This window comes from Anomaloglossus baeobatrachus, chromosome 2 (assembly GCF_048569485.1).
Source record: "Anomaloglossus baeobatrachus isolate aAnoBae1 chromosome 2, aAnoBae1.hap1, whole genome shotgun sequence".
NCBI lineage: Eukaryota > Metazoa > Chordata > Amphibia > Anura > Aromobatidae > Anomaloglossus > Anomaloglossus baeobatrachus.
The window spans coordinates 684,757,307-684,783,283 of record NC_134354.1 but is presented as its reverse complement, the minus strand read 5'-3'; the positions used below and the strand labels follow the sequence as shown (position 1 = coordinate 684,783,283).

Genomic DNA, 25,977 nt, shown 5'->3' with positions numbered 1-25,977 from the left:
TCAGAATGAACTCGGGTTAACTTCACCCGACTTCATTGTGATGCTGCGGCTCCGTCTGTGTCGCGTCCTGATTAGCGGTCACCAGTGAAGGGCTCACCGGTGACCGCTAATCCCCCGAGTGACTGAATTGAGCAGCCCTCTCTCATATACTCACTGATCCCCGGCGCTGCACGGCATTCACACTGCTCCGGCGGCTTTTACTATTTTGAAAAAGCCGGCCGCCCATTAAACAATCTCGTATTCCCTGCTTACCCCGCCCACCGGCGCCTATGATTGGTTACAGTGAGACACGCCCCCACGCTGAGTGACAGGTGTCACACTGCACCCAATCACAGCAGCCGGTGGGCGTGTCTATACTGTGTAGTGAAACAAATAATTAAATAATTAAAAAAACACGGCGTGCGGTCCCCCCCAATTTTAAAACCAGCCAGATAAAGCCATACGGCTGAAGGCTGGTATTCTCAGGATGGGGAGCTCCACGTTATGGGGAGCCCCCCAGCCTAACAATATCCGCCAACAGCCGCCCAGAATTGCCGCATACATTATATGCGACAGTTCTGGGACTGTACCTGGCTCTTCCCGATTTGCCCTGGTGCGTTGGCAAATCGGGGTAATAAGGAGTTATTGGCAGCCCATAGCTGCCAATAAGTCCTAGGTTAAACATGTCAGGCGTCTATGAGACACCCTTCATGATTAATCTGTAAATTACAGTAAATAAACACACACACCCGAAAAAATCCTTTATTAGAAATAAAAAACACAAACATATACCCTGGTTAACCACTTTAATAAGCCCAAAAAAGCCCTCCATGTCCGGCGTAATCCAGGATGATCCAGCGTCGCTTCCAGCGCTGCTGCATGGAGGTGACCGGATCTGCAGAAGACACCGCCGCTCCTGTCACCTCCACACAGCAACTGAAGACAGCCGCGCGATCAGCTGAGCTGTCACTGAGGTTACCCGCGGCCACCGCTGCATCCAGTGACAGCGGGTAACCTCAGTGACAGCTCAGCCGATCGCGCGGCTGTCTTCAGTTGCTGTGTGTAGGTGACAGGAGCGGCGGTGTCTTCTGCAGCTCCAGGCACCTCAATGCAGCAGTGCTGGAAGCGACACTGGATCATCCTGGATTACGCCGGACATGGAGGGCTTTTTTGGGCTTATTAAAGTGGTTAACCAGGGTATATGTTTGTGTTTTTTATTTCTAATAAAGGATTTTTTCGAGCATGTGTGTGTTTATTTACTGTAATTTACAGATTAATCATGGAGGGTGTCTCAGACGCCTGACATGTTTAATCTAGGACTTATTGGCAGCTATGGGCTGCCAATAACTCCTTATTACCCCGATTTGCCAACGCACCAGGGCAAATCGGGAAGAGCCGGGTACAGTCCCATAACTGTCGCATATAATGTATGCGGCAATTCTGGGCGGCTGCTGGCTGATATTGTTAGGCTGGGGGGCTCCCCATAACGTGGAGCTCCCCATCCTGAGAATACCAGCCTTCAGCCGTATGGCTTTATCTGGCTGGTTTTAAAATTGGGGGGGTACCGCACGCCGTTTTTTTTAATTATTTAATTATTTATTTCACTGCACAGTATAGACACGCCCACCGGCTGCTGTGATTGGGTGCAGTGTGACACCTGTCACTCAGCGTGGGGGCGTGTCTCTCTGTAACCAATCATAGGCGCCGGTGGGCGGGGAAAGCAGGGAATAGGAGATTGTTTAATGGGCGGCCGGCTTTTTCAAAACAGTAAAAGCCGCCGGAGCAGTGTGAATGCCGTGCAGCGCCGCGCCGGAGATCAAGGATCGGTGAGTATGAGAGAGGGGGATAGACTGACATGGACAGAGAGAGAGGGACAGAGATAGTGACCGACTGACAGAGATTACTGAATGACAGACATTGTGAGGCGCTTCAGAACGCAGCTTTTCAGCTGCGCTCTGAAGCGGACCTTTTTTAAGCTGCGGTGCAGAGCGCACACCTGTGCACATAGCCTCAGACATCAAAATCGTATGAGGGATGTCACACGTTACAATTGACTAGGTTCATACAACAAAACGCTCAATTCTAGACAAAGATACGATGTGTTTGCGATCAACGGTTTTGTGTTCAATCCTGATCGCACGTAGCTGTCACACGCAGATACCTCACAAACGATGCCGGATGTGCGTCACTTACAACTTGACCCCAACGACGGATTGTGAGATATATTGAAGCGTGTGTTGGGGGCTTTAGTCTCCTGCCCCCTCTCAGTGACATAATCTTCTATCTCTGCTGCTCCAGTCGGTCTCCGGTGATTTGTGATCTGCCGGTTAGGCTTCTTTCACACATCCGTTTTTTGCCATCAGTCACAATCCATGGAAATGTGAAAAAAACTGATCCAGTGCTGGAACAGTTTTTTTTATTATTGACTTGTATTAGCGATGTATGGCATCACGTTAAATCAGTCATCTGACGGATCCGCCACAAATGTAACGTTTTTTGTGTGCATCAGAAAAAAAAAAAATAACCGTGACTGATCCGTTGCCATCCATCGTTTGTTGTAATGGAAGCCTATGGGCGCAGGATCCGTCGTTATCAGTCAAATGATTCCGCTTTTTTATAACCGAACATGCCCAGAAGTGTTGTAAAATCACTGCTGGTCAGGAAAAAAAAAAATGGTACGACGGATCAGTTTTGTTTTGTTTTTTTTACAGGATCCGTCGCATCAGTTTTACCACAATCTGCGATGTATCTGTCACATCAGTCACAAAACAGATTGTGACTGATGCAAAAAAAAAAAAAAAAACGATGTGTGAAAGAGGCCTTACTCCAGTGTTTCATGAAGCACGATGGAGGTTACAAATCAGTACAAGTCTATGAGAGCCTCGATCTGGCTCTCATAGACTTGCATTGAGAGCTTTTGACATAACATTTGACTTCTCGCCAGTCAGAAGTTACAGTCACAAGATGGCACCATGGCACCGAAGAGACGCTGATAAAACGTGAAGGTGCCAGAAGAGGAGTAGAAAACGGGGTGGGTTTTGGGGGGGAATGAGGGTATGGGGCCTTAGGATGCGTGCCCACGATCAGTACATGCAGCAGTTTGGACGCAGCATACGTCAGCTGCATCCAAAACGCTGCGTTGCACAGTACAAGCATAGTGGATGGATTTCTAGAAATCCCGTGCCCACTGTGCTTGTTATTTCCGCAGCAAACACTGACTTGCGGAGCGTCTTTCCAGACAGCAGCATGTCAATTGTTTGCTGCGGAATTGCATGCATCCTCTGTAGGGAGAACACAAGCAGGAGACCGCAGCTCACTGAACCCTGATCGTGGGCACATACCCTTAGATTTAAAGCACCACCCCAGTGATGAAAAACAAAACTCAGCTGGAGTGGTGCTTTACGATCATAGATTTGAGTGAGATCTGAGAGTCAGACCAGGTCTTATGATCAGATTTGCAGATAAGACTTCATCATTTAAATCTATGCCGAGCTGCGAAACCAGATGCAAATCGTAAGGCTTATCTTCAATAAAAACATGTAACCTTCGAATATTTTTAAGTGGCTTGGAATTGAGCACAGCTCTGAAGTCGGGAGGAAAAAAAAACAAAAAAAAAAACGAGGCAACTGGAATGACACCTAAAGGAAAGGAAACAAAAAAAAGTTGGTCTGTTTCTTTGTTAACTTACACTTAGACTAAAGGGTGCTTTACACGCTGCGACATCGCTAGTGATCTCGTTAGCGATGTGACACGCCAGATCGCAGATGCCATCTGCCGAGATCGCACATGTGACCGGCGCTACAAAACCGACCTATGTGCGATCTCAGCAGATCGCATCTGCGATCTGGCGTGTCACATCGCTAACGAGATCACTAGTGATGTCGCAGCGTGTAAAGCAGCCTTAACGTTGGTGGAAAATATTCACACTGCTGATCAGGTTTTTGTAAGAGATAAGGCACTGACATGTCAGGCAGCAGCTCTCCCATAGAGAAGACAGGAGCACTCTGCAGAGGAAACGCTCCTGTGTTTTGGACAAGACCGATCCCGGCTGAACCAGTTAGTTCAGTATTTCATGCATCTCAAGCAAAAGCGACTTCAAATTTCATGCATCTTTACTTTTCCATGCACCAGAAAAGCAAATCTAAATCAGCTTGTGTAATATTAACACTATATTTTAAACCAACTTGATTTCCGATTTAAAACACAAAAAAACCATCATTCCACTCGGACTAATGTTACTCTATCTATGGGGCAGCTCCCATGAGCGATTTTTTCCTCAACCCTAATCGGACTGAGAAAACAATTGCAGCATGCTGCGGGTGGAATCCAATACGTTTTCTCTTGCACCCATACAAGTCTAAGGGTGCAAGAAAAACATCACATTGCACTCGCATTACAGCGGAGTGCAGTGCGATAATCGCATCAGCTGATAATGGAAGAGATAGGCAGATTAGTCCCTTCCTCTCCTCCGCAGTGCCCACCTGTCCTCTGTGGCTGTGCTGAGATCGCAGGATCGGATCACAGTGGCATGACACTGCACACACTCCAGCAGAGCGAGAGCTGAGTGTCATGCGATGCACTCGCAGTAGGGCTTGTGTGGTTCCAGCCTGAAGCCCCCACTTTTTCCATAAAAAAAAAAAAATAGGTGCTGAGGGGTATAAGAACTTCCCTGTTCTAACTTTTGTACAAACCAGATGAGATAGAATATACCCCTGGATCTTTTTGGTGCTGCAGGTTTAAACCTCTGGAGAAGGTGTCTGGAATCGTATGGCTTTCTGACCAACTAGCCGGCCCGCTCGCCCTCTTGGATATGTTTCTGCTTAACTAAATATCCACAAAAATCCCAGCAGCTTTTAAAAGGATATTGTCTATGTTGTTAATCGATAGGGTCTCAGCTCTGTGAACCTACAATTTGTAGTATGGAGGTCCTTGCTCTGGTTCATGCATTAGTTCAATGCACGTTGACCTCAATAGATGGCATAATATAATGTAACACTGCTGGTGAAAAGAATGGTGGGTCTAGATGATTGCAAATAGTGGGTGGTCCAGCTACTGATGTCCAACAACCAGCCTATCATCAGGGTAAAAGGAATATGGACTCAGGAGGAGACCATTTAAAAATAAGGATCTATTTTCACTTGTACTAAACATACTGTATTGCTATAGCTAGCAGCCTCCATATGGGACTACAATGACAGACGTATTCTATTATGTTACATTAGCAAATGGTAAATGGGGATATTTGAGTAAAAAGGTGCAATCTACTAAGAGAACATGAAACAAGAAAAATGTATGCTTGAATGAACTCAAATATGCATCTAACGTCTAGATTCTCCCTATGTCTGCAGCATGGCCAGTGATCTCAGGCCTCTTTGGTTGGGATCTCCAGCTGTGAGACCTCCCTTTGTGGCCAACGGCAGCAGGATTATGTAGATAATCCTTGTTCTAATGCGAAACTGTACAGCCATAGGCAAATACGTGCAGGTGCCTTTTCAGCCACCAGCATATTGGTGCCATTTTCCTGGGGTTTTTTGTGTTTTGTTTTTTTTTTTTTTTACAGCATTTGGCCACGAATAATTAGAGGTAAAAAAAAAAAAAAAGGACTTTATACAGAAAGCGCAACATTCATGGCCTAGAGGACTGCCAGAAATAGAGCCCGCTCTTCAGATCCGCAGCAATCGGTAGGTTATTACCACCTGTGAGGATAGGCGATAACTTCTGAGGATGTGAATTACCAGCACATACAGCACTTTTCAGACCTTCTATAACATGGTCTCACTTTACTACATTACGAACAGAAATATGCAGCCAGATCCATGAGCAGGTCTGGGTGTATATTGCTAATCCCTGCCTAAAGGCCACGTCACACTAAGCAACATCGCTAGCAACATCGCTGCTAACGAACAACTTTTGTGACGTTGCTAGCGATGTCGCTGTGTGTGACATCCATCAACAACCTGGCCCCTGCTGTGAGGTCGTTGGTTGTTGCTGAATGTCCTGGGCCATTTTTTAGTTGTTGCTGTCCCGCTGTGAAGCACAGATCGCTGTGTGTGACAGCGAGACAGCAACAACTAAATGTGCAGGCAGCAGGAGCCGGCTTCTGCGGAGGCTGGTAACCAATGTAAACATCGGGTAACCAAGAAGCCCTGTCCTTGGTTACCCAATATTTACCTTCGATACCAGCCTCCTCCGCTCTCACTATCAGTGCCGGCTCCTGCTCTGTGCACATGTAGCTGCAGGACACATCGGGTTAATTAACCCAATGTGTGCTGTAACTAGGAGAGCAAGGAGCCAGCGCTAAGCATTGTGCGCTGCTCCCTGCTCTGTGCACATTTAGCTGCAGCACACATCGGGTTAATTAACCCGATGTGTGCTGTAACTAGGAGAGCAAGGAGCCAGCACTCAGTGTGCGCTGCTCCCTGCTCTCTGCACGTGTAGCTCCGTGCGGTGGTAACCAAGGTAAATATCGGGTTGGTTACCCGATATTTACCTTAGTTACCAAGCGCAGCATCTTCCACGCTGCGCTGGGGGCTGGTCACTGGTTGCTGGTGAGCTCACCAGCAACTTGTGTAGCGACACTCCAGCGATCCCTGCCAGGTCAGGTTGCTGGTGGGATCGCTGGAGCGTCGCAGTGTGACATCTCACCAGCAACCTCCTAGCAACTTACCAGCGATCCCTATCGTTGTTGGGATCGCTGGTAAGTTGCTTAGTGTGACTGGACCTTAACCGTCCCTGTACACACTAGCATAGATAAAGGGATTTGTAAAGATCTTCTATTGTATGCTAATGAGTGTTGCTTCCCTGGCTAGTCGCTCCTATTAGCATGTTAGTATGTCCCTGTGGGTGTTCTAACATGCTAATGAATGTGCAGAGGTCTCACTCACCTCTCCGCAGCTTGATGCTGGATTTTAGCTCAGGCTATGTGCGCACGTTGCGTAAATTCATGCAGTTACGCTGCGCTTTGCAGCGCAGAATAACTGCATGCGTCCTGCGTCCCCTGCACAGTCTATGGAGATTGTGCAGGGGCCGTGCGCACGTGGCGTCTCAGAGCGCAGCGCTTCGGCTACTGCCGAAGCGCTGCGCAAAAAGAAGTGACATGTCACTTCTTTCCTGCGCTTTGCCGGCAGCTCCTGCTCTGTCTATGGCAGGAGCTGCAGGCAGAGCGCATGGAATCGGCGCTCACTACGGACATTTCTGCAGCGATCTAAAGCGCACATGTGCTCTTCAGATCGCTGCAGAAATTTCTGCAGGGCTAGTACGCAACGTGCGCACGTAGCCTCAGTGTGCGTTACCCCAGAGTTTGGGTCATGCGCACTACTTCAGTTTGAAGCCAGGACATGTACACCCGACTTCATACTGCGCATGACCCAAACTCCGAGGTCATGCGCACTGAGCTGAAATCCAGCATCAAGCGGCAATGGCGGCGGAAAGGTGAGTGAGATCATCCTCTGACGCTGCACATCATTAGCATGTTAGCACACCCACAGGGGCGTACTAACATGCTAATGGAGGTGAAAAGCAAGGGAAGCAATGCCCAGGGGATTAGTCCCCTCGCTCATTAGCATATGATATAAGAGCTTTGGAAATACTTTTTCTAAAGATCTCTTTATCTATGATAGTGTACACAGGGACGGTTAGGCAGGGATTAGCAATATACACCCACAACTGCTTGTGGCTCTGGGGGCATATTGCACCTCACAGGTGCCCTTTAAAGGAGAGGTATCGTCAAAAAAAAAAAAAAATAACTGAAAAAATGTAAAGTAATAATGTTTAAATGTTTTGTTTAAATATTACTTTTTTTTTTTTTTAATTGTGCAAAATATAAAAAAAAAAAAAAAAAAAAAAAAAAGTTTGATATTTTCCACTGTTAAACACTAGGGGGAGCAGCTGCTGAAATCCAACTGAATTTCCACTGTATAAAAAGCTCAGATTACAGCCTGCCGTAAAGTGGGCGGAGTCTTCTCTCCTGTGTGTGGTGGCACGCCTCCCCCCTCCTAATCTGAGTGTTTACAACAGATAACAGAGAATGACATGTAAGGACACAATGCACAGCCATTTTCCTGGTGACCAGAAATGTCTAAAGTGTCACCAAGGACAGCAGGAGTATCACACAGGATAGGATTAGATACACAGCTCAGCAGACAGAATCACACAGGAGAGGATTAGATACACAGCCCTGCAGACCGTATCAGACAACATAGGATTAGATACACGGCTCAGCAGACAATATCACACGACAGAATTAGATACACAGCTCAGCAGACAGTATCACACGACAGGATTAGATACACAGCCGTACAGACAGTATCACACAGGAGAGGATTAGATACACAACCCTGCAGACAGTATCACCGGTACACACACAGGTACTCACATGCAGTGGCGCACACACACACACACACACACACACAATCACCCCTGATGGGGACCTTGTGCCACACACACACACACACAATCACCCCTGATGGGGTACATTGTGCCACACACACACACACACACACACACAATCACCCCTGATGGGGACCTTGTGCCACACACTAGTGATGGGAAATCTAGTTCATTTTGGTGATTAGTTCACCATGAACTAGTTCACTGAAAAGATTAGTTCAAAAGATTAGTTCATTTAGTTCATTTAGTTCAGTATTTCTCTGGAGGAGCTGATAGGAAATGCATCATGTGACCTGTGAACTAAATGAACTATATGAGCTGCTGAACTAAATGTTGTATTGAGAATGAATCAGGACAGTCTAGTTCAGTCTGATGCATCTCACTGAGCCCAGCAGCGCCCCCTGTGGTAGTGTAGAGTACTGTCTCATAATGAATGTGTATGAGGAGCCCAGCAGCGCCCCATGTGGTAGTGTAGAGTACTGACTCATAATGAATGTGTATGAGGGAGCCCAGCAGCGCCCCATGTGGTAGTGTAGAGTACTGACTCATAATGAATGTGTATGAGGAGCCCAGCAGCGCCCCCTGTGGTAGTGTAGAGTACTGACTCATAATGAATGTGTATGAGGGAGCCCAGCAGCGCCCCCTGTGGTAGTGTAGAGTACTGTCTCATAATGAATGTGTATGAGGGAGCCCAGCAGCGCCCCCTGTGGTAGTGTAGAGTACTGTCTCATAATGAATGTGTATGAGGAGCCCAGCAGCGCCCCCTGTGGTAGTGTAGAGTACTGACTCATAATGAATGTGTATGAGGAGCCCAGCAGCGCCACCTGTGGTAGTGTAGAGTACTGACCCATAATGAATGTGTATGAGGGAGCCCAGCAGCGCCCCCTGTGGTAGTGTAGAGTACTGTCTCATAATGAATGTGTATGAGGAGCCCAGCAGCGCCCCCTGTGGTAGTGTAGAGTACTGACTCATAATGAATGTGTATGAGGAGCCCAGCAGCGCCACCTGTGGTAGTGTAGAGTACTGACCCATAATGAATGTGTATGAGGAGCCCAGCAGCGCCCCCTGTGGTAGTGTAGAGTACTGACCCATAATGAATGTGTATGAGGAGCCCAGCAGCGCCCCCTGTGGTAGTGTAGAGTACTGACCCATAATGAATGTGTATGAGGAGCCCAGCAGCGCCACCTGTGGTAGTGTAGAGTACTGACCCATAATGAATGTGTATGAGGAGCCCAGCAGCGCCCCCTGTGGTAGTGTAGAGTACTGACCCATAATGAATGTGTATGAGGAGCCCAGCAGCGCCACCTGTGGTAGTGTAGAGTACTGACTCATAATGAATGTGTATGAGGAGCCCAGCAGCGCCCCCTGTGGTAGTGTAGAGTACTGACCCATAATGAATGTGTATGAGGAGCCCAGCAGCGCCCCCTGTGGTAGTGTAGAGTACTGACCCATAATGAATGTGTATGAGGAGCCCAGCAGCGCCCCCTGTGGTAGTGTAGAGTACTGGCTCATAATGAATGTGTATGAGTGAGCTGAGAAGCAGTTCAGCAGCCACCATTTTCAGAACACAACATGAGCCAGTGGTAAAGATTTTAGCAAGACTGATCTAGGCCACAGGAGGCTGCTCCTCTACAAGAGGGTGATCCTATCACACAGACAGGTGAGGGGCATGAAACACACAGAACCACTCTCTCTCATACACACATATGAGCTGTGTCTGTCTACTCTGCAATTTCAGTTTTTATTATTATTATTATTATTATTATTATTATTATTATTATTCTATTTGTATTTGATGTGTGGTCTAGTGTTTTACTACCTTCTTTTCCAGCATCAGGAGCTATAAGGAGCCAGTGTGAGAGCAGGAGCCTCCTGGAGCTGTAGAGGATCACTGTCTACTCCCACTGCTGTTTAGTTCAAAAGATTAGTTCATTTAGTTCAGTATCTCTCTGGAGGAGCTGACAGGAAATGCATCATGTGACCTGTGAACTAAATGAACTATATGAGCTGCTGAACTAAATGTTGTATTGAGAATGAATCAGAGCAGCCTAGTTCAGTCTGATGCATCTCACTGAGCCCAGAAACACACACAGAAACACACTCTCTCATACACACATATGAGCAGTGTCTTGTCTACTCTGCAATTTCAGTTTTTATTATTACTATTTGTATTTGATGTGTGATCTAGTGTTTTACTACCTCCTTTTCCAGCATCCGGAGTTATATAGAGCCAGTGTGAGAGCAGGAGCCTCCTGGAGCTGTAGTGGATCTCTGTCTCCTCCCACTTTCTGTTTAGTTCATAATGAACTAATCTCTGTCAGGATGGTGACTAGATGAACTAGTTCACTCTGAGGAGTAGTTCATTTTGAACTACTCACTCACGAACTACCCATCACTACCACACACACACACACACACACAATCACCCCTGATGGGGTACATTGTGCCACACACACACACAATCACCCCTGATGGGGACCTTGTGCCACACGCACAATAACCCCTGATGGGGACCTTGTGCCACACGCACACACACACAATAACCCCTGATGGGGACCTTGTGCCACACACACACACACACAATAACCCCTGATGGGGACCTTGTGCCACACACACACAATAACCCCTGATGGGGACCTTGTGCCACACACACACAATAACCCCTGATGGGGACCTCGTGCCACACACACACAATCACCCCTGATGGGGACCTTGTGGCCACACACACACACACACACACACACACACACACACACACAATCACCCCTGATGGGGACCTTGTGGCCACACACACACACACACAATCACCCCTGATGGGGACCTTGTGCCACACACACACACAATCACCCCTGATGGGGACCTTGTGCCACACACACACACACAATCACCCCTGATGGGGACCTTGTGCCACACACACACACACAATCACCCCTGATGGGGACCTTGTGCCCCACACATACACACACACACACACACACACACACACAATAACCCCTGATGGGGACCTTGTGCCGCACACACACAATAACCCCTGATGGGGACCTTGTGCCACACACACACACAATCACCCCTGATGGGGACCTTGTGCCACATACACACAATCACCCCTGATGGGGACCTTGTGCTACACACACACACACATACACACAATCACCCCTGATTGGGACCTTGTGCCACACACACACACACACACACACACACACAAAATCTCCCCTGATGGGGACCTTGTGCCACACACACACACACACACACACACACACACACACACACACACACAATCACCCCTGATGGGGACCTTGTGGCCACACACACACACAATCACCCCTGATGGGGACCTTGTGCCACACACACACACACACAATCACCCCTGATGGGGACCTTGTGCCACACACACACAGAATCACCCCTGATGGGGACCTTGTGCCACACACACACACACACACACACACACACACACACAATAACCCCTGATGGGGACCTTGTGCCGCACACACACAATAACCCCTGATGGGGACCTTGTGCCACACACACACACAATCACCCCTGATGGGGACCTTGTGCCACACACACACAATCACCCCTGATGGGGACCTTGTGCCACACACACACACAATCACCCCTGATGGGGACCTTGTGCTACACACACACACACATACACACAATCACCCCTGATTGGGACCTTGTGCCACACACACACACACACACACACACACAATCTCCCCTGATGGGGACCTTGTGCCACACACACACACACACAATCACCCCTGATGGGGACCTTGTGCCACACACACACAAAATCACCCCTGATGGGGACCTTGTGCTACACACACACACACACACACACACACATACACACAATCACCCCTGATGGGGACCTTGTGCCACACACACACACACACAAAATCACCCCTGATGGGGACCTTGTGCCACACACACACACACACACACAAAATCACCCCTGATGGGGACCTTGTGCCACACACACACACACAATCACCCCTGATGGGGACCTTGTGCCACACACACACACACACACACACACACACACACAATCACCCCTGATGGGGACCTTGTGCCACACACACACACACACAATCACCCCTGATGGGGACCTTGTGCCACACACACGCACACAATCACCCCTGATGGGGACCTTGTGCCCCACACACACACACACACACACACACACACACACACACACACACAATCACCCCTGATGGGGACCTTGTGCCACACACACACACAATCACCCCTGATGGGGACCTTGTGCCACACACAGACAATAACCCCTGATGGGGTCCTTGTGCCACACACAGACAATAACCCCTGATGGGGTCCTTGTGCCACACACAGACAATAACCCCTGATGGGGACCTTGTGCCACACACACACACACACAATCGCCCCTGATGGGGACCTTGTGCCACACACACAATCAACCCTGATGGGGACCTTGTGCCACACACACAATCAACCCTGATGGGGACCTTGTGCCACACACACACACAATCACCCCTGATGGGGACCTTGTGCTAAACACACACCTTTCACATCATTCCTCCCTGTGACCTCCGGTGGGCGCTCCAGGCAGCTGTGCTGCATGCCATCCTCCCCTGCGTCCGTCTGACATTTCACACATCCGATCGCATACACTCACACATCCGATCGCATACACTCACGATATCGCACATACCTGTACAATCGCGCGCACACACTCACAACATCCGGAGATATCACATGCTTCCCATGTGATCCTCTCGCAGGTCCTGGAAGCTCACTGCACAGCATCGCAAGCGCCGACACACACTCACAATCACCCCTGATGGGGACCTTGTGACACACACACACAGCAGCGGCGGCGGGCAGAGCTGGGGGAGCTGCGGCGGCGGCGGGCAGAGTGGGGACTTGGGAGAACGGAGGGAGGGGGGTGTCATTGGAGACGGTAACGGCGGGGGGAGGGGCGGCGTCAGTAGCTGGGGCAGAGCAGGGGCTGGGGAAAACGGAGGGATGGGATGTCATCGGAGACAGTAACGAGGGGAGGGGACCCGTACTCACACATCCCGGCGGGTGACAGGGGTAAAGTGGAGCAAACAGCACACGCTGTGAGCTCCACAATCATGGCGCTGAACTCCTCCCTCTGTTGTGTTCTGGACAGCCCAGGGGGCGCGTCCAGGTCACAGCAGATGCCCACTGTAACGTACTTCATGGGGTCGGACCCCGACTATCAGAGTCTATGCACAGGGGCTGCCATAAAGGAAGGAGTTACTGTCGTTACACACACAGCAAATCCAGCATGGCAGCCCCCAGTGCCTCCAGTAAAATAAGAATTACATAAAAACTAAATAAGCTGCGATTTTCATTTTGTATTAGAAATACTTGATTTCATAATCACTATTTTTAATACAAAAATAAAAAACCGCGACACCTTCCCTTTAACAGAGTAACATTGCGCAACAAATCCGTCCAAAAGCAAAATCTACATTGAGTTTGTACATTCTCCAGTTTGTCTCTCCTCTATAACACGCCGATAGGATAACTGGCTTTTGCTTAACTAGACTCCTGTGTGTGAGTTGATGGAGATGGTGTCCATCGCTGCACAGAACCATCAGATAATGCCCAGCATAAAATAAACATGGGGCAGCTGAGATACTTCATGTTGTATTTTGTGTAATCCACATAAGACAAGCCCTTTATCTGAATGACACCACATTCACAGATTGGTTTGCCTTGCGTCTCCTTCCAATGAGACTGTAGAGTTCAAGTAATGGGACCACGACCAGTGTCTGCATCACAGACTGCGACACATGGAAGTGCAAAAAGTACAAGAGTCAGAAAGAAGTCTTGAAAAACTTAAATTGTTGTCCAGGACTCACTTAGGGTAGGTCATCAATATGAGATGAGTGGGTGACCAGGATCAAGAGCCGCCACGGATGAGCTGCACCCGGTCCAGCAGTAGTCCGATGTAAGTGACTGGAACAGCTGATCTCATATTTACTTGAAAGGAAGATAAACCATAGTACTCGCTACTTAACAGTGTACAAAGTGGTGATATCCTCCCCGTGCATGAGCTTACATACACCTGCAGGAGCAGAGATCAGCTGATCAAGGGTGGTGTCGGGGGTCAGATCCCTACTGTTATGTGGACGGTTTATACTACAGGTAGGTCATTATTATTAGTCCAGCAGTTTAACATGAATGTTGTGTAATTAGAGAACTTATCAAAAACGGACTGTGTATGGCATCAATCTAATCTAATGATCATACCCAATTACTAGTGATGAGCGAGCACTACCATGCTTGGTGCTCAGTATTCGAAACAAGGAGTCGGACGAAGAGCACAATGGAAGTCAATGAAGAACTCGAGCATTTTTCCCGAAGAACTTCCAAACAAATGCATGGTAGTGCTCCCGCATCACTACTATTTACCTCTTGACAAGACAGGAATGGATCCCAATAGGAAAAGAAATGTAAATAATAATTGTTTCCTTTGCTAGGCTCTGCCCCTTTGTGGCAGAAGAGGGATGTGGCCACTGTAAATATTCATAAAATATCCACTTTATGTGTCATGAAACTACAGATCTCCACAACTGCAGTCCCCTGACTATCCTGCCTGGAGAGGTGACCGCCACATCTAGGCAGGGACTACATCTGTGGTGCTAGACATGCACGGCTATCTTTCCATTCATTTGGTGTAGCCGATGTCAGCTGCTTCATCCAGGCAGAAAAGTGGTTGGGGTTCTGAAAATAAATGTGATCTCACAAGTAGGACATGCATCTATGACAAATGTGCCTTGCGCCCTGTGCTCCGAGTGTCTAAGGTGAGAACGCCCATTGAAGTGGAGAGAACTACAACGCTGTAATATTGTTCTTTTAGATAGAACCCAGCAGAGAGTGATCTTGACCCAGAACAGGAGGCGTTCCCCATAGGAATCACTCCTGCTGTGCTGGTTCATAGAATGGTAGATTTGGAAGGGACCTCAAGGGCCATCGTGTCCAACCCCCTGCAGGCTTTCCTAAATCATCCCCGCTATTTGTTTGTCAGATGGTTATACATTGGAACCTCAGTTTACGAATAACTTGGTGTGCGAGTATTTCGCTATACGAGCAAAGCGTGCCGTAAATTTGTAACTCAGTTTACGAGCAAATCCTCACCACACACACTTCCGGTTCCGTACTTTCACCGCGCTCTGACCCGCTCTCGCAGTCCACACAAAAACGCGCGCACACACATATGCTCACCTTACTTTCCATCGCCGGCCTCATGGTTCTTGCAGTTCGCCAGTACAGGATGTGTATACGGTAACCATTGCGACGATGGAGGAACTTCCGCTGTCAGCCGCTACTCAAAGGTAGCGCACTGGCCAATCAGAAGCAAGCAGCTCCTGCCTTTGACGTCATCCGGCATCGGTTACCTGATACACATACTGTACCGGTGAACTACAAGAACCAGGAGGCCGGCGATGGAACGGAAGGTAAGGTGAGCATAATATGTATGCATTTGTGTTTGTACGTGTGTGGAATGGCACAATAGGGGACCAGGATGGGACATTGAACAAGTTGTGGAACGAATTGTCTGAGCTTGCATTATTTCCTAGAGGAAATCTTGCTTTGCTAGACGAGTAACTTGGTTTACAAGCACACTGCCAGAACGGATTGTTCTCGTAAGCCAAGGTTCCACTGTATATGGCTATAGGGTTCCCAGAACGTCCTAAAATTCTTTATTTCAAAGTTTTTTGCGATCTGCTATAAAAGGGGGCACAGAACATTCCTGGAAACTCTACATCAGATCCACAAAGCTCATGTGCACACAATCAGGAGATGCTGTGGTCTAGACGCAGTGTCAGTCCTCTTGCGGAGATGCTAGTGTTCTCTGAGGGAGCCTGCAGCTGCCCGTGCCCACAATCAGGATTCGGGTGCTGTGGACTTCACTGCCTTCGCTCTGCTAATAACACTTGTGCCTCTGCAAGAACAAATTGACATGCTGTGGATCAGAAGGCTGTGCCGAATGTCAGTTTACGCTGCATGGAAAACAAACACATTGGGCATGGGATTTCTATAAAACCCATTCACTGTACATCTAATATACAAGGCAGTGGTTTGGAAGCAACAAAAACACTCTGCATCCTAAGTGTCGCTAATCCTGATCGTGTGCACTCACGCTTACTGTAGTTTTGCTCATTAGACCAATGGTTGGGCCAGGATTTGCAAAAAAAAGAAAAAAAAAAATCTCCAAGACAGATGGGGGGGCAGAGGCAGACTTAGGCTGCTTTCACACTACGTTTTTTTAACATGCGTCATGAACGTTTTTTTTAACGCAAAAACGGATCCAATGCAAATGCGTTTATTTCAATGCATTTGCAATGGACTTGCGTCAACCTGCGTTCACCTGCGTTTGCGTGCGTTATAGTGAGGACCAGCGACTTTCAATTTTTTAACTTTTTTCAAAAACGCTACTTGTAGCGTTTTTGAGCTGTGTCCAAATACTGCAAATCGCTGGATCCTGACTAAACAGCACGCAAATGCTGGCATGCTGATAGACAGGATCCTGCTTGCTCTACTGAGCATGCCCAGAAACCAGCCTCGGGTGATCATTCCCATCTCCCCCTCCCTCTCTCTCCTCTCTTCCCCGCCTGAGAGCAGAGAACGCTCGTAACCAAGGTAAATATTGGGTAACCACGGGCTTAGTTACCCGATGTTTACCTTGGTTACGTGTGCAGGGAGCAGGCAGCACAATTCAAATGGCATACTTTATAATAGAACTTAGACCTGATGAGGCTGGTGAACTTCCTTTATAATTTTCAAATTAAAATGATCATTTAATGAATCCAGCGAGAGCTAAAATGATAAAATGCTCCTTTCAGTATCAGGCAGGTAAACTTCCACCAGTCACATTCACCATCCGTTTTCTTTTCGGCTTGAGTCGTCCTAGCTGCGTCCGTTCTTTAACCCTTTCTTTTTTAAAAACAAAAAAAACACGCAGGAATTTTTTTTTTTTTTACTTAAATTGATCAACAAATTTGCAAAACACAGAAGCAAATGAGAAGCCTGAAAATTTGTATCCGTGTTCCACAGATCCCCAAACAGATCCGAAGAGAAGCTGCCCCGAAGCCTAATACCGGTACGTCTGCTGAGAAACAAAAATAAATAAAAAAAGACTGCACAGACGTGTGAATGAAGCCTGACAAAGTTTCCACAGTAAGTACATCAGCCTCATCAGCTCTAGCTATATAGTCTGGAGACAGCTCAGCTATACATAGGATGACAGGCGGCCTGATATTTCCATTTAGGATTAATTATAAAAATGCATCATGCAGATTTCTCTTTCTTTCTGGAGAAATGACATATTACACCGGACAGCGATGGGCAGCGATCCAGACTGACTGGCACCACCACACTACAGGTGGGGTCCCACTGTACAGGGACCACCGCACTACAGGTGGGGTCCCACTGTACAGGGACCACCGCACTACAGGGGGCCCTACTGTACAGGGACCACCGCACTACAGGGGAGCCCCACTGTACAGGGATCACCGCACTACAGAAGGGCCCCACTGTACAGGGACCACCGCACTACAGGGGGGGTCCCACTGTACAGGGACCACCGCACTACAGGGGGGCCCTACTGTACAGGGACCACCGCACTACAGGGGGGCCCTACTGTACAGGGACCACCGCACTACAGGGGGGCCCTACTGTACAGGGACCACCGCACTACAGGGGGGCCCTACTGTACAGGGACCACCGCACTACAGGGGGGCCCTACTGTACAGGGACCACCGCACTACAGGGGGGCCCTACTGTACAGGGACCACCGCACTACAGGGGGGCCCTACTGTACAGGGACCACCGCACTACAGGGGGGCCCTACTGTACAGGGACCACCGCACTACAGGGGGGCCCTACTGTACAGGGACCACCGCACTACAGGGGGGCCCTACTGTACAGGGACCACCGCACTACAGGGGGGCCCTACTGTACAGGGACCACCGCACTACAGGGGGGCCCCACTGTACAGGGACCACCGCACTACAGGGGGGCCCCACTGTACAGGGACCACCACAGTACAGGGGGGGTCCCACTGTACAGGGACCACCACAGTACAGTGGGGGGGGCACAGTACAGGGACCACCACAGTACAGGGGAGGGGGCACAGTACAGGGACCACCACAGCACAGGGGGGCCCCTTCTACAGTACAGAGACCATAACGCCAGGATCACCATACAGGGGAAATCCCGACAGCATCAGGACCACCAAAGTACAGGGGGCCCACAGTGAAGACCAGGGCCCTGCAGTAGCTAGGACTGAGGACAAGCTGTGGACAATAGCCGCCCCTGACGGGCTCCATGCTGGGAGTAGTAGTGCCTAGGATGCGCCGTGTGCTCCGCCCCCACCCCCTCAGGCCTCGGTACTTGCTCCCGGCACCGGCTGCGCCCCGCCCCCACTGCCGCCCTGTGATTGGTCCCCTCCGCACGGTCCCCGGCACTGTCCGCTATGACGGAGCCCCAGAATGAGGCCGGGTGTCCAGGGTCTGCTTATGTCTGGGGCACAACGACCGTGCGCGCCGCTAACTCACCTTTCCCAAAGACAACCGTAAAATTCGGCAGCACCGGAACGCCACTACCGATACCGGAGAGGACTCTGCGCAGCGACCAAACCCGCCAAAAAACAACCCGAGGAGCGCATGCGCAGAACCTCCCCCTGCTCCCGCCTCCGGTACTGTCTGCTTACAATAAGCTGTGTAGCCCGCAGCCGGTGCTATTGTGGAGCGCTTCTCACAGGCCGCCCCGGGGCGCGCACTCCACTCATAGGCAGACAAGGCCGCACCGCGAGCTTCACACCATACAAAAGCCGGGCGGTGAGAACAATGATTGACTTAACAACGGACCAATAAGATTGCGCATAGTTAATGGGCGTGTCGTACGGTCTTCTGTCTGCAGGGAGGGGGCGTCTCCTTGTTGCTCCTCCAATCAAAGATAAGGATCGCATTATGCTTTAGCCATTCACAGATGGCGGAAACTGATAACGTCCAATGAGGACACTGCTGGGCGTATCCAGACGGACTACATGAGCGGTTTTGTCTGGTTTTAGCCCCCATTCTAGGAGGTGTCCGCTCTTTCTCCTTGGTCGGCAGGTCGGAGAGGCAGCAGAACACCGGCGCCATGCACAAGTCTGAGGTGAGGTTACCTGGAGCGGCGGTTGGGTAGGGGACGCGGCGGCGGTTGGGTAGGGGACGCGGCGGCGGCGGCTTTCATGTCTCTGTGATCCGCTCTATGGGCGTCTTCAGCGCGGACGCTAAAAATTTATTTTTTTTTTTTTTCAATTTGTATAGATTTATAATTTTTAATTTTAGTGTATTTTCATAAGATGTGTATATTATAGTTTTATATCTCGTGCTCGTATCTTTGGGTGCGGAGTGAGGCCCCGGTGAGGGTGAGTCAGCAGGAGTGTGGGCCGGCTTTGTCTGCCGCCATCTTGTGCGGCCTAGTCGTCGTCGCCGCCTCCACGTGCGCTGCGGCCTCCTCCTGCATCCCGCGCCTCCTCCTTTATCCTGCGGCCTCCTCCTCCTCTCCATACCCCGAGCCGGTGGTGTTCGCTCCCATTTTTTCCCCTCTCCCGTAGGGAGCTGGTGAGAGGGAGCAAGGACGTGTGAAGGCCGCGGGATATGGCCAATCAGAGTGGGAGCTGATTAAGAGAGCCGCGTTCTGATTGGTTCTTATGTGGCCCTGCACTGTGTCCAGTGCTCTCATTGGTTGCAGTCTTTCCCGTCCTATTGTATAAGAGGTCCTTATTTATTTCAGTCACCAAAGGAGCCCGAGCAACTCCGCAAGCTCTTCATCGGGGGCCTGAGCTTCGAAACCACAGACGACAGTCTCCGCAATCACTTTGAACAATGGGGCACCCTTACAGACTGTGTGGTGAGTGGAGCTGGGATTAAGCGTATCGGGCGTGGTCGCGGTGCTATTTCCTGGACTCGGCTGCCATTATGTCCTCTATTGCATGTTCTTAAGATCAGGATACACCTGTCCCTACCTGAAAGGGATATTCCAGCTTAACTCTTCTATGTAGACAATGAAAATACTCAGAAGTGCCTGTGACGAGATGAGCGTGCTCCACCATGCTCAGGTGCTTTGTCCCCATAATAAGCAGTTGGACGCTCGGATGGCTGTGACCCAAGTATAATGGAAATCAATGGGGAATCATGATTTATTTCCAAGGAAATCTTCCAGAAGTGTTTGAGTTACTCATTGATTTCCATTATACTTGAGCCGTGCCCACCTGAGCGTCCGACTGCTCTTAATGAGTACCCAAGCGTGGTAGTGCTCACTCCTCACTGTACATTGCTGCAATCCACAGCTGCTATTACTATACAGATCAGGGCACAGTAACCTTCAGTGCAACAGCTGTTGTGAAACTACAGCTCCCAACATGCCCAACCAGCTGCTTTGTGGCCTTCTGCTGTCAGAGAATGCTGCTGGGGGGTGTATCAGTGTAACTTACTATTTCAGTCATCTTAATTGCCTTCGGTTTCCAGTTTTGGCACTGAGCGGCACGATCCTCCTCGCTCACTGCTGGTCACATGACCCCGGGTGTTGTCTCTGGCATCCGCTGATGTCCCGTCAACTTCTGAGCTCTGAAAGTTGACTACATCAGGAGCTGCAGCTGCCTCTTGATCCTTAGACTGGGCTGTGGGCGGTCATCACCCCACATCACAGCCGAGCATGAGGAGAGGAGGGTTCACTTACCATTCTGCAGCTGTGTGTGGGGCCTGCAGCAGGAGCGAGAGTAGGAGTCATGTCTGTTGGGTGAGTGTTAACGCACAGGGGTGGGAGGATTAGCAAGAGCACAGGGTGCCACTGCAAAGGATTATGGGAGTTGCATAACTAAATCCAGGTAGTCAGGAGAGATTAACCCCATCAGAGCTGGAGCCAGCAATGAAGTGCTGCTAGAGCACGATAAAAGGTAATATTGCTGAAATAAGATAATAATGTGTGGTGAGGCCCATATTAGCAAGATTTAGGAAAAAACAATGTATTACAACACTTTCCTATTTTTACCTGCTGGGAGCCATTGTAACAGCTGGGGGTTGCTGATCGAAGGTATTGAGATAAAGGGAGCAGAGAAGGCTGTAGCCTATGTAAGTGCTGATTTGATGTCTGTCTAGGCCTTTTTTTTTTTTTTTAACGTGAATTAGGTTTGGAAACTTATAGAAAGGCTTACCTGAATTAGTGACTTTGGTACTGTCCTTGTATCTTCTGCTCTAATGGTTTGGTGTCTATAAGGATGGGCTCTGATGTTGGCATAGAATGTCCTACAGATGTTTTCTAGACCGGACACCCCTCCCCTTTACTTATCACTGCCTTTTTTATGCATTTAACCTACATATTGGTGTTTTTTAGGTGATGAGGGATCCAAACTCGAAGCGATCTCGTGGCTTTGGCTTTGTCACATACATGTCGGCAGAAGAGGTTGATGCGGCTATGGATGCCAGGCCTCACCGTGTTGATGGTCGTGTAGTGGAACCTAAGCGTGCTGTTTCCAGAGAGGTAACTGCTATCTTCAAACTCAATCTCTGAATTACGTCTTCTGCTGCTTGATCTAACAAGACGGGTGTTTTCTAGGACTCTCAGCGGCCTGGAGCACACCTCACCGTGAAGAAGATCTTTGTTGGAGGTATAAAGGAGGACACAGAGGAACATCATTTGAGAGACTACTTTGAGAAGTATGGGAAGATCGAAGTGGTGGAGATAATGACAGACCGGGCCAACGGCAAGAAAAGAGGATTTGCTTTTATCACCTTTGAAGACCATGATTCAGTTGACAAGATTGTTAGTAAGTGCCGCTGTTTTTCCATAACTTTACTTTATATTGGTTTATTTGAGGATTTGTGGCTTACCTGACACTTCCCATCTTATAGTTCAGAAATATCACACAATCAATGATCACAACTGTGAAGTAAGGAAGGCCCTGTCCAAGAGAAATGGCGGCAGCCTCCTCCAGCCAGAGAGGTGAGTTATCGGACAGGCTTGGGTACTTTGTTGGATCAGCGTTTAAGTTCTGTCTCATGTATTGTGGGCAACCCAGTCAGCAGCCTATTACACCCCCATACTATTCGATCAGGTGGGCTGTTGGTGCATTTATTACAGGACTACTTGGCGTGCTGCCAGGTCGTCCAGCATATTCATGAAATCTGTATCTGCTAGATCTGCAGCAGATAAAACATTGCTGTCATTTTGATAAAAAATCAAACGGCTCAGTAACTGACACATTGCTAGAATCTGGGTCAGTCCCCACCTCACGCTGCTCTCAGATTGGGGAACAAAAACCTGGTGACAGATTTCCTTTAAAGCCAAAGGCGCACTGCATAAAAGTATGCCTGGACCGTTTTTGTTTTTTTTTTTTTTTTGTTTTTTGGTCTACCTTAACGGTCCCATTGAAATATTCCTAGTTTGTCCAAATGTGCAAACAGACCAAACATTTCAAGTGAAAGTGTAACCATATCTTAATAGGAAATTGAAGGTCTTTCAGCTGAATCAACAGTCTTGCTAATCTACTATGTTATTAATTAGGACGCGGAAGTGGTGGAAACTTCGGTGGACGTGGTGGCAACTTTGGTGGGAATGATAACTATGGAGGAGGACGTGGAGGCAACTTCGGCAGCAGGGGTGGTGGTGGTGGCGGCGGTGGTGGTAAGTATCCTGACTCTGCTGCTTGTTTGCAGGCTCCCCCCCCCCCCCCCCTTCCTCATTTACTCTTGTGGTACTTTCCACAGGAGAAAAAAATGTAGCACTCGTGCAGAAAATTCCATTTATTTCCATAGCACCATGGTGAGAGATTTGTCTCCTTCACATGCTGCAAAGAACTTCTGTGACTTTCTCAGTTTGCAGCGCATAGAACATGCGACAGATCATAACTTTCTGCAATAAAATCTGCAACAGGGTGATCCTGTTGGAAAGTACGTAATTCTGTTCCAAGATTTAAAGGGTACGTCTGTCTGTTTCTAGGTGGATTTAGTGGACGCGGAGGATACGGAGGTGATAACTACAATAATGGGTTTGGTAATGACGGTGGATATGGCAACAGCCCACCTTATGGCGGTGGCAATCGCGGATATGGTGGAAATCAAGGAGGCTATGGAGGCAGCCAAGGTGGTGGATATGGAGGAGGAAACAGCGGAGGCTATGATGGCTACAACAACGGAGGAGGAAGCGGCGGTGGTGGATATGGTGGAGGCAATGGTACGTAGGGGTACTGATATTTGACTAGATCTTTGCTGTTGCTTTTCAAGACTCTTAAGCTTATTTTGTCATATTACTTTAGGTAACTTTGGTGGCAACAGTGGTGGTGGAGGAGGAGGTGGCGGTTACAATGACTTCGGCAGCTACAATAACCAGTCCTCTTCCAATTTTGGACCCATGAAAGGAGGCAACTTCAGTGGAAGGAATTCCGGACCTTATGGTGGTGGCGGCAGCAGCAGTGGAGGTGGTGGCGGTGAGTAATGACTAGTTTATTGCCACATAACCGTGATCACAACTTCTGCTTCTGCATTTCCCCCCTCATATTTTAGTTGTCTGTAATATTTTGGATTTTTTTTCTGTTCATGTAATGTCTTGGGGGGTTTTCTCAGGTGGCTACGGTGGCAGCAGCGGAGGAGGAGGCGGCAACTACGGAGGTGGCGGCAGACGGTTTTAACGGAGGTAGGTTCAGAAGATATTGTCAACTTGTCCTTAACTACACGCAGAATAGGAAACTGCCGTTACATTTCAGATGTCAAAGTATGTGCAGATTAACATACGTGTCCCATATTGTTCAACAGGAAACTATGCTTAGCAAGAGAGGAGAGCCAGGCAAGCGACAGGTTACTACACAAGTTGAAATCAGCCAAGCACAGTTGTGGCAGGGCATAGCTGCTACATGAAGAAATGTTAGCAAATCAGAATTACGTGTGAGGAAAACACAGGACTGTTCATGGTTTATCTATGAAGACTTTGAGTTTTTTGTGTCAAGCATTCCTAGGAGTGGGGTTTTATTGTATAGGACTTTTATATATAATTTTTTTCCTTTTAAATTTTGCTGTTCACACTGTACGCTGCATCATGACTTTAATAAATGTCCATTTTTGTTCCTTTTTATAAAATCTGTAGAAGTTTTTTGTTTTGTTTTTTTTTCATAAAGGTGGTAAAGTCAATGCAGTTTAAGGGGAGGTGGCAAAGTGTCACGTCTACTACTAGACTAACACATCCAGACAAGTCCTACAGAAACAATGGTACACATGCCTGTGCCGGTGTACTTGGGTGACCCAAGGCCTCAAGATGGCTATTCTGTTAGTGTTGGGAGGGGGAGGGGTCCTGTAGTAGATAAAATTACCTCTTGAGGCTATTGGGGTCACCACAATCAGGGATGCAGATGTTGAGATTTGCAATACCAGGAGACAAAGGAAGCTAGACCTGTGGTATCGTATACAAGGTGAGCTAGCGTGGCACTGGAAGATGACGGCTAGCAAGAAAGATGTACTCTCTCCAGCTCAGACCAGTGTGGCTTCTTCTAAGCATAGCTGACATCCAGTAAGATAAGAGCACATGTTACATCTAGCAAGATAAAGGGCTTCATCAGCACATCGGAAGGAGGCAGACCAGAGTACAGAGCCGTCATGTTAAGCCTAGCGTGCAGTACCAGCCAGAAGGGACAGTTTTGTTACCTTGCTCGTAGGTAAGAACAGAATTTTCTTAAGTGTACTATTTCTGTAACATCAGCTATACAGGGTACTTTGCTTAGCTAGTTATCATTATAGAAGGGCAATGTACAAAGACCTTTCATCAGCTAACCATTGTGACCTATGTAAGTCTGTCCTCCATTGTAAGGAACTTGTCATGGGCTGCAGAGCACAATTTGAGGAAGAGCTGATCAGATTTCGTTGAACTTCCAGCTTTACGAGTCCTGTGGGATGGCCTAGCCCTCCGACTATTCTATTTAAATCCTGGATTAACTGAAATTCCTGAATTTAAAGGTAACCTGTCACCACTTTTTTGGCCTATAAGCTGCGGCCACCACCAGGCTCTTGTATACAACATTCTAACATGCTGTATAAAAGAGCCCAGACCGCTGTGTAGAACATACACTTTAAAATACTCGCCTAAACCGGTCACTGTGGTGGATGTGGCTCAGATGGGCGCCTGTCGTCCTTCTGAAGCCACGGTGCATGACTCATCTGTCATCCACACTTGCTGGCATTCAGGTCCTGAGCAGGGCAGAGCAAAGTATTGTAGTGTACATGCGTGGGACCGGCAAGTGTATGACGTAGACGCATCATGCACACAGGCTTCAGAAGGAGGACAAATATGGCCGAAAGGGGAGGCGCCAGAGGATGAAGACTCCCATCTGAGCCACATCCACCGCAGCGACAGGTTTAGGTGAGTAGAGCCCAGTGGTGGTGGCGGCTGCATCTTATAGGCCAAAGAACTGGTGACCGGTTCCCTTTAATGAACAGCATTACATGTCCCACTTCAGCTTTTCTTGCAAACCAAGTGATGGTATACCATCATTACACAGCTGGCTCTGGTGCTGTCAGGATTCCAAAAACAAAAGGGGCCATATTAATGAGGCAAGGAGTC

The 25,977-nt window shown here is 48.6% G+C and overlaps 2 protein-coding genes across 3 annotated transcripts in view; one reads left to right on the top strand and one right to left on the bottom strand.

The window, feature by feature from the left end:
* The window catches only part of CBX5 (chromobox 5), a 51,013-nt gene extending 31,789 nt beyond the window's left edge, over nt 1-19,224 (bottom strand). Inside the window, exon 1 of one of the 2 annotated variants that reach the window (XM_075337186.1) lies at nt 19,097-19,224. The gene's annotated coding sequence lies outside the window, so the exon portion shown is untranslated. The other variant, XM_075337185.1, reaches the window with a different exon arrangement.
* Nucleotides 19,225-19,413: 189 nt separating this feature from the next.
* On the top strand, nt 19,414-24,503 carry HNRNPA1 (heterogeneous nuclear ribonucleoprotein A1). Its single transcript, XM_075337184.1, is given in 11 exon segments — nt 19,414-19,542; nt 20,167-20,283; nt 21,766-21,912; nt 21,988-22,198; nt 22,284-22,341; nt 22,343-22,374; nt 22,936-23,055; nt 23,371-23,604; nt 23,687-23,857; nt 23,994-24,063; nt 24,183-24,503. Coding segments are annotated over 10 exon segments (1,170 nt in total). The 5' UTR covers nt 19,414-19,527; the 3' UTR covers nt 24,059-24,063; nt 24,183-24,503.
* Nucleotides 24,504-25,977: the final 1,474 nt, after the last annotated feature.